This window comes from Rhodamnia argentea, chromosome 11 (genome assembly GCF_020921035.1).
Source record: "Rhodamnia argentea isolate NSW1041297 chromosome 11, ASM2092103v1, whole genome shotgun sequence".
In the NCBI taxonomy this organism is placed as follows: Eukaryota; Viridiplantae; Streptophyta; class Magnoliopsida; order Myrtales; family Myrtaceae; genus Rhodamnia; species Rhodamnia argentea.
This window is the reverse complement of record NC_063160.1, coordinates 18,878,790-18,897,320: the sequence shown is the minus strand read 5'-3', so window position 1 is coordinate 18,897,320 and position 18,531 is coordinate 18,878,790. Positions and strand designations below refer to the sequence as shown.

Genomic DNA, 18,531 nt, shown 5'->3' with positions numbered 1-18,531 from the left:
AGCACTGCCCAAGAAGTCTTCGAGCGTTACCATTCGTAGAGGTCAAGGTACCCAACAAATCGCTCTATGCCTTGGTTGATACGAGTGCATCAAACCGGTTCATGTCACGCGAAGCAGCAAAGAGTCTGGGACATCGCGTAGTGCCTAACGGCCATTGATTCAAGGCAGTAAACTCGAATGATGCTCCAAACATGGGTGTTGCTAGAGACATGGAACTACAGTGACTGGAAGGACAAGCTCACGTTCGAGGTAATCCCGCTCGATGAATATGATCTAATCTTGGGTTTGGAATTCTTTCACAATACGAGGGCAATGATTGACATGAGAACTAAGTCGATCATCGTCACCAACCCAAAATGCCAATTGGTGGTCCCTATGATTCACGGGTTGACGGAGACAAAGTACATTTCCACGATTCGACTCGTGGGAGAAGGACTAAGAGTTGAGACGCTCATGGCTGACTCAAGCAAAAAGCCAAGACCTTTGGACAAGCCGAAGGTAGAGTTGGATCCTATGCCAGCTCAGCAAGATATGCCAATCTATGTGCTCTTCCCGAGAGTGGATAGCTTGATCAACATGGGAGCGACCAAACCAAAGATAGAGTTCCTTATGGAATGAGTTACGATTCAAGAGCTATGTTACCGTCAAGTCAATAGGTAATTTCTTACATTTTTCATACATTGTACTTCAAACTGGGACTTGTGCTTATCATATTCAATTCCATGAGTTTTGCAAATGGTTTTGCAAGGCTTGGGGGAGGGAGATGGTTTAATCTAATATGATTCCAAACGCGCTCCAATAGAAATAAGATGTGGTCCCGCCCTTCCGAAAAAGCCAACGATCCTGCCGCCATCCAATGCCGACGGGATAGTAAATTTCTCCATCTTGCTAAGGACATTCGTAAGCCTGTTCCAGTCATCTTGATTTGACCATGATCTTGGTATGAACGGCCCATGAGTGTTCTTCGTGGTAAATATTTTCAGGTTGTGGATTTGATAAGTGCCTTCGCTTTCTTTCCCCCAAACCGATATTGAGAGTAGACGCTCCTTGGGATAGTCCAGCCAAAGCTGCAAGAATAGCAAAGCGAAACATGTTTTCACTTGTGAAAAATATGAAGGTTGGAACCCGAACTCTAGATATAGGATGCAAAAGGAAGTGCCTCGGTCTTCGATGAAGAAAAACTGTGCTACATGAAGCTGAGAACGTTGTGAAAAGCGGCATACGTGAACGACTTGCAGACAGAAAAAAGACAGCGAAGAGAGAGAGAGAGAGAGAGAGAGAGAGAGAAGCTATACATATATGGACTAACCTCCATGCAGCGGGGGCCGTCTCCTCCGCCATGTGTAGAACGGTCAACAAAGGAACCATTGTTGTCGTACACAATCCCGATGGAGTGAATTGTGTCGTCGAAACTGATACGAAATCCCATCACATCAGTATGAACTCCATCATCCCATGGAGTCCCATCAAAGCCTCCAAAGGGTCCTATGGTTTCGAAAGGATACCATTGCGGTACAGGCTCGGCATACACTCCTATGGCATTGAGCTTTTTGCCACATCTTCCATAAAAGCCGATGATTCTGCTTCCGGTTGATGGATACCAAAAGTACTTCCCCTCCTCCTCTCCAAAGGGACCAAGTTTTCTTCTATTAGTGTAAAATGTGAGCGACTGGATGATAGCACCATCCTCTTGTTTGTAACCAAAGATCGATGTCAAGTATTCCCGCGGATAATCCAATGAAAACTGCACAATCTCAAAAGCATCTTTTAAAATTGAATAAGTGGTATCGAGTCCAATTCACTAAATTGTGCAACCAGACACGTATCAATATTATATCGACCGATTAGATAATGCGTAAGTAAACAACAAGCGGAGAATGAAAAGACACTAACCTTTTCTAGCTTGGCAATGGCTCTGTTGGTGAGGCAACCATGCACACGCCACAAATCTTTTTCACCAAATTTGACGTACAGAAACTTAATATAGTGAATATCAGGGTTGTGCATTACCCAAATTTCCTTCACACCGTCAAATTTCCCATCGTCCCAATCATTTCCACTTGTGCCTCCAAATGGGCCGATTGATTTAACTGGGTAGAGATGCGAGATCGGTTGAAAACGAGCTCCAATTGCATTGAGATGTTCACCACTCCACCCGTAAAATCCAACAATTTTGCCACCTGTTGCGGGAGATGAGAAGTGCTTTCCCTTTTCAACACCGATAGTTTTGAGCGTCTTTTTGTTAGTTTGAAAAGTGAGAGATGTAAACCCACATGTTTGTGATTGCAACATGTACCCCGATATCGAAGTCAGATACTCATCTGGATCCTACAATAATAGACAACCATCAAACTCATGATTTAATTCTCGAAAGAGTCTCCCGCCAACTTAGGCAATGCAAGTTTCGTAAGGATTTTAAAAAGCATATGTATGTATGGGGACATACCAATTTGATCTCCTGCGGACTTGCTCCAGGCGACTCGTTTCCATCAGTGACACCATCCGTCTTCACTTGCGGCAATCTGTTATTTTTGTTTATATACTCAAACTTGATTGATCGGATGAATCTCTCTCCACTTGAATCAAGTTGAACAATGATTCTGCTTACATTGTTATGCTGATTGCCATGATCCCACTTTGACCCGCTTTCCAACCCGAATAACCCCACAGACTCGAAGGGATAGTATGGCTCGACTTGTGCTCCGATAGATTTTAGATAACCATCACTTCTCCCAAAGAACCTGGTAACTTTCCCAGCTTCTGATGGCAAGGAAAAGTACTCGGACGCCCCTTCCTCTCTGCCAATGGGTCCCAATATTCTTTCGTTGGTTTGAAATGTGAGCGAGCTGATTAGAGTGCCCCTGTCATTTGCATTTTGGAAATATCCAGCAAGAGAAGTTACGTGCTCTCCATTTCTCAATCTCACCTGCAAACAGGCCACAAAAACACCGATTCGACATGAGTGACTATATGTCGCAGCATTCGATTAGCAAAATAAATTGGTAGATCTCTTTCTGAACACGATTCTGATCTAATTCAGTAAGTTATACATGCTAAGATTTGTATTCAAAAGTCAATTAACGTTTTGTTTATGGCTAGGTCCGTCTTTGCCTAATTTTAATAAAGTGATGTAATTAATCTTTCCATTTGGTTTTCAAACAATCAGGCTGATCCTCAGGTATCTCTGGTATGAACTTTTCATGTGCATTTGCGAAGCAATTCGCAAGTCCGTCACCCAAATTTGTTATGATAAGCTTGAAAAATAGACTTACGACACTGAAGTAGAAACGGAGTAAGAGAAAAAGGAAGGAGTCTTTAGATGCAACCTTGAAAGTATTCTCCCCGCCATTTCCATAGTTTGTTTCGGGGTCGGAGCTGGTGGCTTCGTCAACTTTAAAAGTAATGGACTTAATGAAGTCAGAGTAGCAAACATCAATCCCCTTTATGTCGCCAAAACCCAAGGATTTCTCATCTTGGCTTCCAAAAGGCCCGAAAATCTTAACGGGATATGTATGAGGAATCGGCTTGTAAAAAGCTCCAATAGACTCAAGATGAGAGCCCTTGCAACTCCCATGAAACCCGACGATTTTGCCACCGGTGTATGGAAATGAAAACGCCTTTCCTTCCGTCATTCCATATGGTCCATAACTGCGTACATTAGTAACGATTGTTAATGACCGAAGAGCGGTGCGTCCGGAATCTTCTTCAATGTAGCCCGAGATGGTGGTCAAGTACTCACTGGGATAGTCAAGTTTAATCTGGAAGGAAAAGAATCAAAATTTGAGAACAGTTGAGGAACGCAAGACAAAGCTCCAGAGATGAGATTGAACATATGAAAATAACATATCTCTCTAAAAATTATGATAATTATGTTCACTTTTCTTGGTCTTGTGATGTTGCAATTCTTATGATTTTTTTCTTTTAATTCTTTTTGGGCCCATCTATTTCACGATAGCTTAAACGAGCCATGCAATCCAACTATTAAAAAAAAAACTAATAGCTTACTGTCTGTGGCTCATTTTCTTCAGTTGTGCCATGTGAGACCGGATCAGATGGACGTCCATATTTGTCGTATATAATAGAAATAGACTCGATTGCTTTCGGATCGGAGCCAACATACACGGCAATTTCCCTCACATCTGTATATCCCTCATCCCGCCATGGATTTTCACCGTCGACAACCCCAAATGGTCCCACAACTTCAAAAGGATATGCGCGAGAACTTAGCCCAAATTCTGCTCCAATGGAGTCAATAGGAGTTCGGTATTCATTGACCTGCAACAAGTGCAAGAATCTGTGATATTGTCACAATTCTCTTTCAAGATTGAGAAGCGCTTTTCATCTATTGTTCCATCTACACGGGACTTCTTTCCAACAATACTAATCATATAATGGGCTGTTGCTTCTTGGGTCATACGCTACCGTGTGATGCAAGCACACACAATCACTTCTATCCATCTCTTAATCATGATGACCCAGATGGGACAGAAAAACTAATGAAACTTTTACGAGTAATACGATACTGACCGGAACACTAGCTTGCCTTACCCCAGCGTATGTTGCATGGTCATGAGCACCAGCACCACCAGCTTGACCTTCATATAGCCCAACGGATTGCGACGGGAGAAATATTGAACTAGCGCTTCTCACCAACTCGTCCAGTGTTGTACGCCAGTCATCTAATGACTTACCCCTAACGTGGGTACCTAACGCTGTAAGGAGCAATGGATGACCTCCCGCGTAATGAGTTAGATTACCAGATAACTCCTCTTGACCTTGTTCACGTCCTTCTGTCTTGAAAGCGTGGTGACGAAAGAGTTTAAGTGCATTGACCTGACTCAATCCGTTGACAATGTACATGTCATCTACCCGGAGATCTTTCAGCAAATCTCGATTTCTTGTCGTGATCAGAATTCTACTCCCGTCGCCCATTCCCGTCGCTCTTGTGTTAGCAGTCTTTCCAACGCCGAAATCTTCCACTTGTTTTTCGTCAGTAACACCGTCGAGAAGAAGAAGTACCTTTTTATCACGCATTCTTTGCTCTATTTTGTTCGTGAGGGTGTCAATCAAGCTGGAGCATTCCTCTCCCCCGAGTTTTTTGAGGAAATCCTTCCGCTGGTCGAGTCGATCAGTCTCATTCGCTTCCCCGATTTTAATGAAAAAGACAAAGGGCCCGAAGTCGCGACCAATTTCCCTCAAAGCAATGCCAGCCACCATTGTCTTACCTATTCCTTCCGGACCACATATGAGTACTATGCGCGCGCCCTTTTTGCCGCCCTTATTTAGCAAGGAAATCACTTCGAGTGCAAAGTGATCTACTCCAATTGCGTCTTTCACAAAGAAGAGAGGCCGTATTCGATGAATCTCCTCGACAAGGCGCTTGACTATAATGTCAACGAGCTTCGCTTCATGGCTGATGTTAAATGTCAGTACAGAAAATTAAATGAGCAATTTGTATAACGGAATAAACATACAGATGCAACCCAATAGGCAACATGGGACGAACATTGTACTCAAATTTCTATGTGGGTATATGAAACACGAATAGAAAAGATCGAGCATGACTAAATCACCACAGGCATTGGCATGCGTAACAAAGCAACGGTGATTAACTAAGCTCCACTTTCGATAGTGACCTCATCCGAGGGTAGAGGAGGGTGCGGCGTGCCATGCATACAAAGAAACGACACAATTCAAATTGAGTCCATCAGTAAAAATTGAAGCTTCATTTATTTCGCAGAAAATAAATATCTTAAGATACAATTTTTTTTTAAAAATAATAATTACTTGAATCGCTTGAAATAATTGATCAATAAAAAAATATGTTCATAATTGATAATAATTAATATCTAAGTTTTTTTGTGGATAATAAAAAATTTCCTCATTCATTAATTTTTGTAAGCCATACAATTTATCGTTTCTAAATAACTCATTTTCCGGGATTAAAAAAAGAGTTTTTCGTCAATACTTTCCCCAATATCTAGTATGTTATCATGTTTTTAAGTATGAAACTCCGAAATTTGAACCCCAAAAAGTATGAAAGCTCATAAGGAACTCTCAGCCGAAGAACAGTAGTTCACACTTTCATACACTTTTTTGGTTTGCATTTCTCTCACATTATTATTTTAATTGTTGTTTCCCAATTTCCACTAATGCACGCTACAAACCTTTTTTTTTTTTTTTGGTCAGAAACTTGAGGAAGGTTTAATGCGGCCTCTTTTGTAGGCTTGTGTAACCCAAAGGTAAAATTCATACTAAGTTGAATTGTGAAGATGCTTTTTGGATTCTCGTTTCCCTTTCAATTTTTGCACCGTTAACCTTTTCGAATTCACTTCCAGTGAAAATTTACTTGCCCAAAACCCTAAGCCATCTACCCACCCACTAGTCAACCCTCCCCTCCTTGTGTTGCCGATGCACGCCGCGCCATCGCCACCAACTACCAACCACCTTCATGTGCCGCCGGCGTTGAGCTTGACTTAGATCTATCGAGTTCAGCCCAAATAGGAGTCTACAAATCTAGATCGAGCATGACGACGACCATGGTATATTAGTCTTTTTGAAGTTGAGGATTCTATTGGGAAGTGCCAATTGTAAGTTTTCGAAACTCATTATGCAAATTGATATAAAATGAAATGTGGAATTAATTTATGAAATTATTCCTATTTTACATCTAAAATATTGATCTTAACATGTAAAATAGTGGCAAGAAGAGTTTTCAGGAAAGTCGAAACAGACCTCTACTTTTTCCATTCCCTTGAGAAAACCAATTCTTTCGATTTATACACAAATTCTATCTGCAGTGCAGACAACATTGAAGAAACAAAACTCACGGATCGCAATGCTTAGCTTCGACACGGAGTAAGAATCTTAGGTACGTACCCATTGGTGTCATTCCTCAAATGGAAACCATTGATTTTTGAAGCCTCTTCTAGGGCACCCCTCCATTCTCTCTGCTTATTATCTTTCTCTTCCCGAGCCAAGTTCTTGAGAGCTTGCTCGAATTCGCTTTGCCTCGCCCAATCCTTAACCTCGGAGACATCCATGAGAAAGATGGGCAAAACCACGAGGTTGGGGTCCCTTTTGAGGTTGAGGATCTCGACCAGCTCGTTCAGGCACCACTTGGAGTTGGCATACTCCTTGGAGAACACGACGAGGGCGATCCTTGCATCGTGGATAGCTCCGAAGATCTTCTTCTCAATCGCCTTCCCAGCGTGTTCTCTGTCTTGGTCGTAGAAGTAGTTAATCTTCTCCCGTTCCAGCCGATTGAAGAGGTGCGACATGAAGGTCTTCCTCACGTCGGGGCCTCTGAAACTTGCGAATACGTCGTATTTCCATTGATGAGAAGAAGGAGAAGACATCGGGAGGAAACCCGCGGCTTCTTCTTCTAATTGAACGCGCATGTCTCCTTGTCGGGCAATAATTTGCCAGAGAAAAAGAATGACTGGTGGGATGCAATTCCTTCACCAAAAATCTCAGCTAACAATCAGACTTGTTCATGATCCATTTAACCCGTCAGGTAGTGGTGTCAGGCAGGTCGGGTCAGTCGAATATGACCCTACCTATATTGGCCCATTTAATCTGTTTTGATGTATTTTTATGCGGTACAAATTTAACGACTCAACTCATACCCAACTCATATTACTAAAACATCTCCATATTTAATCTAATTTGGCAAAACTAATGAGTTTTTAAAAATATTATATTACTAAATTGTGGACAATTTTTGTACTTTTCATTTTTTTTATTTTTATGTTTTCTTTTTCCTTTTTTTTACATAACATAGTAAAAGTTCGGGCACCCGCCCGCCCCATTGCCATTGCCGCTGCCTATTGCCGTCACACGCCTGCTCCACCGCCTCCACTCGGTCGCCGCCCATCACTGCCACCCGCAGTAACCAAACCAACTGTCATTTCTTTTAACATTCGCCGCCACGCCACCACATCCCCACAACCCCAAAAACTCCCGAATCCGCACAAATTTCACAACTCTCGAGCAAGAAAAAGAAGGGCAAAAGAGAACTCTTTTCCCATTTATCTCTCTCTTGCCGCTCCCAGGTGGCGGTGGATTCTTTAGCAGCGAGATAGAGCCCGAAATGGCCATGGCGAAGAGAATCACGGGAAGGTCAAGTGGTTCAGCGACCCGAAGGGGTTCGGCTCCATAGCCCCCGAAGACGGCTCCGAAGATCTCTTCGTCCACCATTCCTCCAAGGGCTTCTGCACCCTCGCCGAGGGCAAGAACGTCGAGTTCCAGATCAAGGCCGACAGCAATCGCAACCAAGGCCGTCAACGTGACCAACCCCGGCTGCGCCACCTTGCAAGGGAGCAGCGGTGGCGGCGGAGGTCGGTGGCGGCAGCAGGCGTTGGCGGTCGACGGCCGGCAACATCCTAGAACAGTTTTTATTTTTTATTTTTATTTTTTTATTTGTTTTACTTATCAAAAATAAAAATAAAAATAAGAAATATAAACTAATATACTTGAGTTGAGGCCGATTTATAAGTGGGTGTTTGGAAAGCTGCAGGCCTGTCGAAAATCGGTTAGGTTAACATCCATATTTGACCTTTTCTTAAATTTACTAAACTCACATATGACTTAAGAGAATAAAAGTGGGTCAATGACCCATGTTGACACCTTTAATTCTAGGGATTCTGGAATCTGCAACTTGGATTTATTTGACAAATTTTGTTAATCTCTCTCCCTCTCCGTTGACTTCGAATTGGTGGACATTTCCATGTGAATATTAATTTTCTTTTTGGTCAAAATGTGAGAATTAATTAAAATGCGGCTCATCGGGATTCCTTGAGGACTGTAATTAAGTACGGAGCCAATGGTCCTGGGATTCAGCGCGAGATGCTCAAATCGTTCTTTAAATGTTCTATTAAAACACCATACTGACATTAAGCAGAAAACGCGAGTGAAATTGAAATATAGAGGTAAGCAATGGTCACGGCATCTGAATACAAAGAGAAACATTTGATTATATTATGCACGTCCAACCCGAAAGAGAAAATAACGCAGACAAGTCACGTTTCTCTCTTGGGATCAGGAAAAAATTGGATCTGGATTCACTAGACTTCAACTATCTCAAGGGTTGATTATGTTCTGACCAAAAAAATAAAAGGATAAGTGTCAAAAAAGTCATAAACCTATTACTTTAATGCCAATTCAGATCAAAACATTTTATTCGTGCCAATTTAATCATAAATCTTATATATTTGTATCAATTACGCCCATCCGATAAATTTTAGCCGGAATTAGCCGACGTAGACACTGGTTATCCCACGTGGTACGATCGGTCTTGACATGGACAGAAATTTTTTTTAATTTTTTTGTGTTTTTTAAAATAATTTATAATTTTTTTCTTTTTTTTCCTTTCTTCTTTGTTCTTTTTTCCTTTCCTCTTCAGCGTTGTTGCGGGGACGACCACCGCCCGGCCGGATGCTGCACATCGGGATGACTGGACTCACTAGGGCGAGGGCGAGCCTCCTAATGGCCGATCCTTACCCAGGCTAGGGTGGCATCACCTAGGCGAAGCCATGAAGGCGATGCTCGACGAGGCCTCGACGGCCTAGGCAAGTGTCGGCGGCACCTTATTTGGTGACGCCGACCCATGTGACCTCCAATGTCACGGCCGATGTTAACCCACGAACTTTGCGAATGGTGAAAGACAGAATGGAGGGATAGCAGACATGACTCAAGTGGGCGGGGCTCGGTGCTTGATGCCGGGTGGAGACGTGATGGCAAGGTATCGCCGTGGCCTCAACAAGTGAGGACGGCTTCGACAAAGTGAGGACAATGTCACCGATTGATGCCAACCTAGCCCGGCAAGGGTCGATCGTGGCGAGGCTTGCCCTCGGCCCGACAAGTCTAGTCATCTTGGCACGCGTCCCGCGGCCGAGCGATGGCCGGCCACCCGCAACAACACCGAAGATTCGCAAACTTGAAAATATTTAGGACTTAATTGATAAATTAAAGGTTTAATAACTAAATTAGGAAAAATACAGTTGGCTTATAATTTTTTGAACAATTTTCCCAAAACATGCTAAGCTCAACCCAGCTGTTGGTTCTCCTGTGGGCCCAAAATAAAATATTCACATAATCAACCCTTTTTTGGAAAAAAAAATGTCAAAAAAGTCATAAACCTATAGCACTGTAATTCAGTCATAAACTTTTTATTTTTATTTTTTTTTGGTAAGGACCATAAACTTTTTGTTAGTGTCAATTTAGTCCTAAAACTTTTGCATTTGTACCAATTGAGTCCATTCGACCAAATTTAGCCGAAATTCATTAACATAGACGCCGGCCGTCCCACGTGCCATGATTAGCACTAACGTGAATATTTTCAAATATTTTACGTCTATTCGGTACCAAGTACATCAGTCTTCCTTTGTGCACGGCCAACATTGCGCGATCATCCTGCATGGTTTTTGTCTTGTTGATTCGTGGCATAGAAACTTTGTTTGAGAGACCATATGTGGGGAAAATTGTCAAAAAATGGTCCTAAATCTTTCGTACTTTTGTCAATTCAGTCCTAAATCGTTTAAGTTTATCAATTTAGTCATAAACATTATCACCTTTGTTCAATTTAGCCATATTAGCCGGAAATTACTAATGTGGTGGGCATCCGCCAGCCTAGTGGCACCGCCAGCACTAATGTAAATAATTTTTAAAAATATTTTGAATTTGTTTAATTCTTTCCCTTTTTTTTTTTGTCTTGACTTTGCCGGCCCCTAGTCGAGGGAAAAACAATAATTTGTCAGCGAAAAACAATGATTGGTGGGATGCGACCTTCAAAAAAAAAGTGTCAGTTAACTTAATTAGAGATTTGTTCATGTTGGGGTTTTAGGGACATCTGGAATCTGCAACTTGGATTTAGGGTGTGTTTGTTTCATGAAAATCAAAGATTTAAAAAACATTCTTAAAAAATAAACACTTGTATCACATCATAAAAATAAATGAATGTAAAATATTTTCATCACCGTGAACATAGTTAAGCATAAAGTGTTATCGATAATGAAAATATTTTTCATTGACTAATTTTTTTAAAAGATATAAGCGTTTATTTGTTGAAAAATATTTTTCAAACCGATTTTTCGTGAAACAAATACACCCTTGTTTGATAATATTTTCTCAGTTCCCAGTGACATTCATAAGAGAAAATGCACTGAATGGCAGGAGCAAAGTTTCTCTCCGAAGATTACACGTTCAGCTTCGTAGCACGCAGAACCTAATACAAAATATTTGTACGTTAATTGACAGCACTGAAATTAGAACTTTAAGACGATGTTGATAGTTAGACTTCCAAGAACGCATCATCCGGGTATGGTGGACATTCCAACGCCTTTTAATATTTCTTTCCAGTATACAAGCTTTTTGTTCATAACCTGTGACTAAAATTGAATGTGCCTTAAGCTCAGTTTGTTTCGCAAAAAATATAATATCTTCGAAAAGTCATTTTCGAAAAGTCATTTTCCAAAAAAGATGACAACAGTGTCCGATGTTTGGTCAAGACTTAAGAATGAACTGGAAAATATTTTATAGAGATGGGCAGTTTCGGATTCCTTATAAGTTCAATATGAAATCGAGAATCTAGAAACTATTGTGCATATCTTGGAACTTGAAACCTACCCTTATAAAAATTGTCTAGGAATAGATTATTGTGGATATCGAAAATCTAATTTTTCTAGACCCAAAAAGTGTTTGAATTGTCTTTAACAAGTCTTTTCATTGTAAAAACTTGATTCTTATTATATGTTAACCAGTTTATCACTTTCACCCAGACACACTCTTCAGCAATGGCATATGATTAAGCGTTACTCGAATTATAAGGGTAATGTTTATCTAACACCGAGTTCCTACTAGAGTAGTGTACCGTGTCTCTTTTGCCGCCATCACTTGTATCGTGTCTGAAAGAATGACCCTCCGCATAGGTAAAACTGATTGGTTCAATTGCAGAACCAGAGACTACATGTACAACAATTTGTCTGACATCTGTACGCTTGCCATCATCCCACCGGTTTTCTCCACTTGCAAATGGCCCTACAACTTCGAAGGGATATGGACAAGGGCCACACCTTCCATGAAAACCAATGATCTTCCCATCCACTTGTGGAAACCTGAAAAACTTCCCTTTTGTTAGAACCACAATCAACTGCTCTAAAAGCTTAAGCTTGTAGAAGAAGGCATGGTTTAATATTTATATATTCCAACACTCCCCCTCACGCTTAGCCCTAGGCAAAGACCCGACTAAGCGTGGAAATATTCAAATGGGGAGGCAAATAGGGGCCTGGAAAGATTTGAACTCGGGACCACCCGCTCCGATACCATGTTAAGAAAGAAAGATTAAAAGAGAATGGTATTTGTTCTCTAATAATGGTGTGTGGAACAATGTACATGAGAAGCCTTTATATAGGCTTAGAGGAATAAATGAGCCTAGTATTCTTCCTATGTGAGACTAAAGAGAAAGAAGAATGTAAGGGAAAACCTACAAAACTATATAACATGTTCTAACACCCCCCTTCAAACTCAAGGTGGATCAAACATCGAGAGTTTGGAAAGAAGAAATTTAAATCATTGTGATGTAAGAGCCTTCGTAAAACAATCGGCAAGTTGATTCTCGGTTCCAACAAAAGGAAGTGAAATAGTGCGAGCTTGGAGATGATGACGAGTCGGATGACAATCGATCTCGATATGTTTGGTACGCTCATGAAAAACTGGATTTGCACCGATATGAATGGCACTCTTGTTGTCACAATGCAGAGGAGTAGGATCCAGAAGTGAAACACCCATATCGGCAAGTAAGCGGCGAAGCCAAACAATCTCAACGGTAGTGTCGGTCATAGCACGATACTCGGACTCAGTAGAGGAGCGTGAGACAATTTGTTGTTTCTTGGAACGCCAAGAAATAAGTGAATCACCAAGAAAAATGCAATAACCAGTGATAGATTTGCGATCAGTGACATTGGAAGCCCAATCGACATCAGAATAGGCACGCAACTTGAGAGCAGAAGAAGATGGTAGAAATAAGGAACGCGATAAAGTGCCTCGAAGATAGCGCAGAATCCTTAGAACATTTGCATAATGAGTTGTTCGAGGAGCAGCAACAAACCGACCGACAACATGAACAGCATAGGCGATGTCGGGTCGGGAGATAGTAAGATAAACAAGATCGCCAACCAAGGTCCGATAGCGGGTGACATCGAAAGAGGTTCTCCATCATCCGGGCAAAACTTCGATTTAGCTCAATAGGAGTAGCGGCGATGCGTGAATCCGATAAAGCAGCCCTGGACAGAATATCGGTGGTATATTTCTGCTGAGAAATGAGAATACCACGTGAACTGCGAGCAATCTCAAGCCCAAGAAAATAGCGTAGTGGTCCTAGATCCTTCATGGCAAAATGTTGCTGAAGATGCCGCTTGGTATACTGAATATGATCACGATCATCTCCGGTGATGACCATATCATCAACATAAAGAAGAAGAATAGTGCAGCCTGAAGAAGAGGTATGAACAAACATAGCATGATCAGCCTCACTTTGAGTGAAACCAGCAGATCGAATAGCATCATTGAACTTCTCAAACCAAGCACGAGGAGCCCGCTTGAGACCATAAAGAGCCCGTCGCAAGCGGCAAACCTGTCCGTAGGTATGAGCAAGACCAGGCGGAGGTTGCATAAAGATATCTTCCTGAAGATCACCGTGAAGAAAAGCATTCTTCACATCAAGCTGAAAGAGAGGCCAACTGCGTATTGAAGCAACGGCTAATAAAGTACGGACAGATGTCATCTTTGCTACGGGAGCAAAGGTCTCCTCATAGTCGATACCATACTCTTGCGAGAAACCTCGAGCAACCGGACGAGCTTTGTAACGCTCAATACCGCCATCAGAACGAGTCTTAATCTTATATATATCCATCGGCAAGATACGAGGGAGCGACACGGAGGAAGAGGCACAAGCTCCCAAGTACCGGTACTCTCTAAAGCCGAGAGTTCCTCGGACATAGCCTGGCGCCATTCTACATGCTGAACCGCCTTGCGATAACTATTAGGTTCTTGTACAGCATGAATAGCAGCTAGAAAGGAACCAAACTCGGTGGAATAAGAAGTAGCAGCAACATACCGGGCAGGTGGACGCCGATCTCGAGGAGGATTACGGCGTGGCTCTAGTTGTGCAGAATCGTCGATGGCGGATACAGCGGGAGGTGCAGCACAAGGTGGAGATGGAGAAGGTGGCAATGTATCTAGATCCGATGTAGAAGAAGGACTAGAAGGGTCGGGTAGAGGATCAACGGGAAAATCCATAAATGGAACAGGAGATGAAACATGAGGTGTAGTATTTGTCGGAAAGAAAGGGATGTGTTCATGAAACGTAACATCACGAGAAATACGTACACGTCGCGCATTTGGGTCATAACAACGATAACCTTTGTGCTCAGTCTTGTAACCCAAGAATGCACACCGGATAGAGCGGACGGTAAGCTTTGTACGTTCGGTGAGTGGAAGAATGACAAAACAAGTACATCCAAAAACTCGAAGATGATTATAGCTAGGAGGTCGAGAGTAGAGACGCTGAAACGGGGTGTCTTGATGGAGAATAGATGAGGGTAGGCGATTAATTAAATGAACAGCCGTGAGAAGAGCCTCAGCCCAAAACTCGGTAGGAACGGATGTACCAAGTAAGAGAGCTCGAGTGGTCTCTAGAATATGACGGTGTTTGCGTTCAGCAACTCCATTTTGAGCTGGAACCCCAGGACAAGATAACCGAGGAAGTGTACCATCACTAGCTAAGAGGGAACGAAAGACACCAGAGAGATATTCTCCCCCTGAATCCGAACGAAAAACTTTGATTTTTGTATTAAATTGTGTGGAAACCATGGAAGTAAAAGACTGATAGATGGAAAAGAAATCACTACGTTGACGCATAAGATAGATCCATGTATAACGAGAATAATCATCAATAAAAGATACATAATATTTGAAACCACTCTTGGAAGAGAGGGGGGCGGGACCCCAAACATCGGAATGAACAAGATCGAAAATCGCAGTAGTTCTAGAGTTACTAACGGGAAAAGGCTTAGCAGATTGCTTGGCCAAAGGGCAGATAGAACATGGAGGAAGACTACTAGAAGAAATATGACCCAAAGCACCTTGTTGGTGAAGGACAGTGAGCCGAGAAGACGGAATATGTCCAAGACGCCGATGCCACCGAGCAAGATCGAGGGTAGCCAACACAGGATGAGGAAGAGAGGAAGTTGGAAGATGGAGATGTTGCATAATATAAAGTCCATCCCGTCTATCGCCCTTGCCAATCATCTTGCCACTCAAACGATCATGCACAAAGCAAGAGCTATTTGTAAAGCTTACGGTACATCCAGCATCGGTGAGTTGTCCAACAGATAATAATTTAAGAGTCAAAGAGGGAACATGTAACACATCGGGGACATTGAAATCTTCAGAGATGGTAAGAGTACCCTGTCGGGTAGCTAGTAGAGGAGAACCATTAGCAGTAAAGAAATGCGCTGGTTGCTTGAGCTCTCTGAGCTCGGTGAGAAAAACAGTGGAAGTAGACATATGTCTAGCAGCTCCCGAGTCAAGTACCCAAGTAGTAGAAATATCACCCGAAGGTGGAGTAGCTGCAGCGGTGCTTCCAGTAGATGAGAAAGTTGTAGAAGTACCAGAATCGAGAAAAGACCTGGGCAGAGAAGGACTCAATCGGGCAAGCTGGGCCTCAAGAGCAGCAATACGGTCATCCGTAGAGGGAGAAACCAGAGTAATAGGTTGAGAGATTGGAGAATAGTTTGAACCATTGAGTTTGACGTCAACACGGTCACTAGAATCACCCATGACGTCAGAAAAAGAAATCACTTGGCAAAGCTAGAAATATGGATTGAGGTGGAAGAAAAAATGATCGAAAGGATCAAGAAAAAAGAAGCTCGAATTAGAACGAGCAAGGATGATGGCCCAAAAGCCCTAAACTCATTATCTTAATTTCTGATGCGGAAGATCCAATTTATGGCAACCGCAGAGCATACTTTAAAAAATAATGAGCTCATTGTCTTATTTTCTGATGCGGAAGATCCAATTGATGGCAACCGCAGAGCATACTCTTCAAGACAATGAACCTGGCTCTGATACCATGATAAGAACCACAACCAACTGCTCTAAAAGCTTAAGCTTGTAGAAGAAGGCGTGGTTTAATATTTATATATTCCAACACCTTTCTCATTGCCAACTGGCCCATATGCTCTCTTGTTGGTGTGGAAGGTAAGAGAGTTGATGACATGATCAGAATCTTCTCTAATGTAGCCCGACACCGAAGTCAAGTGTTCAATTGGATAATATAAAGGTACCGCAACAATTGCGAGAAGAGCAAAGTGAGTATCAATCGCCCTTGAAGAAAGGGAAATTCTATGTTCTCTAAATGCATTACTTAGGTTAAGCCTTCCAAAATCAAACTATATCTAATTCCCGGAAGGAGTGGAGTACTAGTTAGAGGCTATGTCAAGTATACTTTGTCGCAACCTAAAACTCTCCCAAGCGCATATCAAATCTCAACTTAAGGTTCAATTGATTAACATGCGAAGATTTTTAAATTGGAGTTGCCACTAATCGTTTTTGATAGTTCGATTAGAAACCTAAGTAAATTAGCAGGAGAACTAAATTACTTTTATGAACTAGAGATTAAGAGTCCGGGGACTCGATTGCGCTAGGTTCTTGTAACGCCCTTTAGGTACCATTTTATTTTTGTCGGGCATTATTAATTGATTTCAACCTAAGTCGCTAACAAAGATTATCATACATATGTGCAATCAATTAAATGATACAATCAGAACTCAAGGTAATTGTAGGAAGCATGCGCCAAGGAAGATTGTTCTCACTTTTGGATTTTCGCTTTTTAATATATGAAGCCTAACATATATGCAATGCATGAATTTAATCAAAAATGCAAATGAATCACACTAAATGCAAGGAAATCCTAAGCATGTATATGAAATTAATTTAATTAACTACATGACTGACTTGGATGACATGCAATTAAATTAAGCTATAGTACAAATGATGTTTCGGTTCAATTTGATCAACTACATGACCTGTGAATTATAACTCTAAACATGCAATTCTATATGTAATACAAACGTAAATGCAATCTATATGACATGGCAAAAATGATGTATAATGCATGATGACATGACACGAACACGAATGATTTATTTTTGTATTTTCAGAATAACTAATGATCCTAAAGGAAACTATGCCTAAAGGTAATTATCTTTCATATTTTAGGGTTTAAATTTGCCTAAATCTTAACCTCTTAAAGATAGATTATTTTTGAGACATGAAAATCTACTCAAATATGCAGATTCTATCCTAGAATGCAAATCCAAGTTTTATTCCATAATTAATTCAAACATGCAAATATTTCCAAGATGCAATCTAGTCTATATGCAGAAACTATCTAAATGTCATATCTTTTAGAAATTTTAAATATATCATGCCTAAAAGATAACAATTGATAATCAACAAATTCAAATAAGAAAAGCAGATAAAATGCCAATAAAAGAAAAGAAATTGGATATACCAATCAATTTTTGAAAATATTTCGTGAATATTTGAATATGATATTTAATTCATAATTTTACGATTAACGATTGAACTCAAATTGTAATCGACTATTCCATCAATAATTCTAAAGATGGACTTTCTTGATCATGTGGCAAGTTGCGAGTCCTATATTTTGATAAAAATATCCATTTTGATGCAAATCTGCAAGATATGCAAATATATTTAAGATGTGCAATATGTTCAAGATAGGCAACAAAATATTTGAAATCAGAATTTTACCTATCTTGTGGATATCTTTCCTAATTCGAATTGGATCGATTTGCTCCGGATCGCAGAACCGACGAAACCATGGGGGCTCGTGGTGTTCCCAATCGACGACTTCATGGCTGAAGGTTCTCAGTAATCCACCCACTAGATCAAGAACTCATGTGATGAGTGGTCACCAATTATCATGGAAGAACCTGCAAATATGTCATGAAACAGAGAGTGAAGAGATATCTAAAGAGAGATTACATTTTACCAAGGGCTATATCTTCTCTGTACGATTAGTGGACACCAAGCAACTTTTCACGGTCCAAGAGGTGATGGGGTCTATTGTAACAAATGCGAAAGCGAGCACAGAACATAAGGATTTACGTGGTTCGATCAATGTGATCTACGTCCACGGGCTAGGCAAAACAAGATTCCACTATAATCAAAGAGAGTACATATTACAAAAGTCGGTCTTATCGACTGAACAAAAGCACACGGCTCACTAATCTCTTACGTAAAGAAAATCCTCAATACCAATCAAAAGAAACCCTAGCCGCGGTATAAATAGAACCCAAATTTTTTTCTCAAGGGCTTTGCCCCCGAACCCCCATACAGATCTGTTTGCACCGCAATAGAGATTTGTTTGATTGCTCCGAGTTGGGCCTATCGGCCCAACTCTCCGCATCACAAACTAAATCTCAATTTTTTCTCCATTTTTGGGCT

General features: G+C 41.3%; 3 protein-coding genes across 3 annotated transcripts in view; all 3 read right to left on the bottom strand.

The window, feature by feature from the left end:
* The window catches only part of LOC115726607, a 78,991-nt gene that overhangs the window by 33,876 nt on the left and 26,584 nt on the right, over positions 1 to 18,531 (bottom strand). The window lies entirely within an intron of this gene.
* On the bottom strand, positions 774 to 6,972 carry LOC115726597 (jacalin-related lectin 16-like). The gene is made up of 6 exons (XM_048273067.1): positions 6,880 to 6,972; positions 3,327 to 3,758; positions 2,447 to 2,926; positions 1,894 to 2,328; positions 1,310 to 1,744; positions 774 to 1,067 (listed from the first exon to the last, which is right to left on the bottom strand). Exons 2-6 carry the CDS (start codon positions 3,630 to 3,632, stop codon positions 774 to 776), a joined length of 1,950 nt encoding a protein of 649 aa, XP_048129024.1. The 5' UTR covers positions 3,633 to 3,758; positions 6,880 to 6,972.
* On the bottom strand, positions 3,994 to 5,414 carry LOC125312966 (disease resistance protein RPS4-like). The gene is made up of 2 exons (XM_048273066.1): positions 4,555 to 5,414; positions 3,994 to 4,275 (listed from the first exon to the last, which is right to left on the bottom strand). The coding sequence occupies exons 1-2, from the start codon at positions 5,215 to 5,217 to the stop codon at positions 3,994 to 3,996; spliced, it is 945 nt and encodes a 314-aa protein (XP_048129023.1). The 5' UTR covers positions 5,218 to 5,414.

What these genes read in the sequence shown, in the direction of transcription:
- LOC115726597 (XM_048273067.1), bottom strand. Translation starts at nt 3,632, where the DNA reads ATGACGGAAGGAAAGGCGTTTTCATTTCCATACACCGGTGGCAAAATC. An exon ending in GTCCGCAGGAGATCAAATTG is followed by an intron (nt 2,329 to 2,446) that starts GTATGTCCCCAT and finishes CTATTATTGTAG; the next exon opens with GATCCAGATGAGTATCTGAC. An exon ending in CCATTGCCAAGCTAGAAAAG is followed by an intron (nt 1,745 to 1,893) that starts GTTAGTGTCTTT and finishes GAGATTGTGCAG; the next exon opens with TTTTCATTGGATTATCCGCG.
- LOC125312966 (XM_048273066.1), bottom strand. Translation starts at nt 5,217, where the DNA reads ATGGTGGCTGGCATTGCTTTGAGGGAAATTGGTCGCGACTTCGGGCCC. An exon ending in CTCATGACCATGCAACATAC is followed by an intron (nt 4,276 to 4,554) that starts GCTGGGGTAAGG and finishes CACTTGTTGCAG; the next exon opens with GTCAATGAATACCGAACTCC.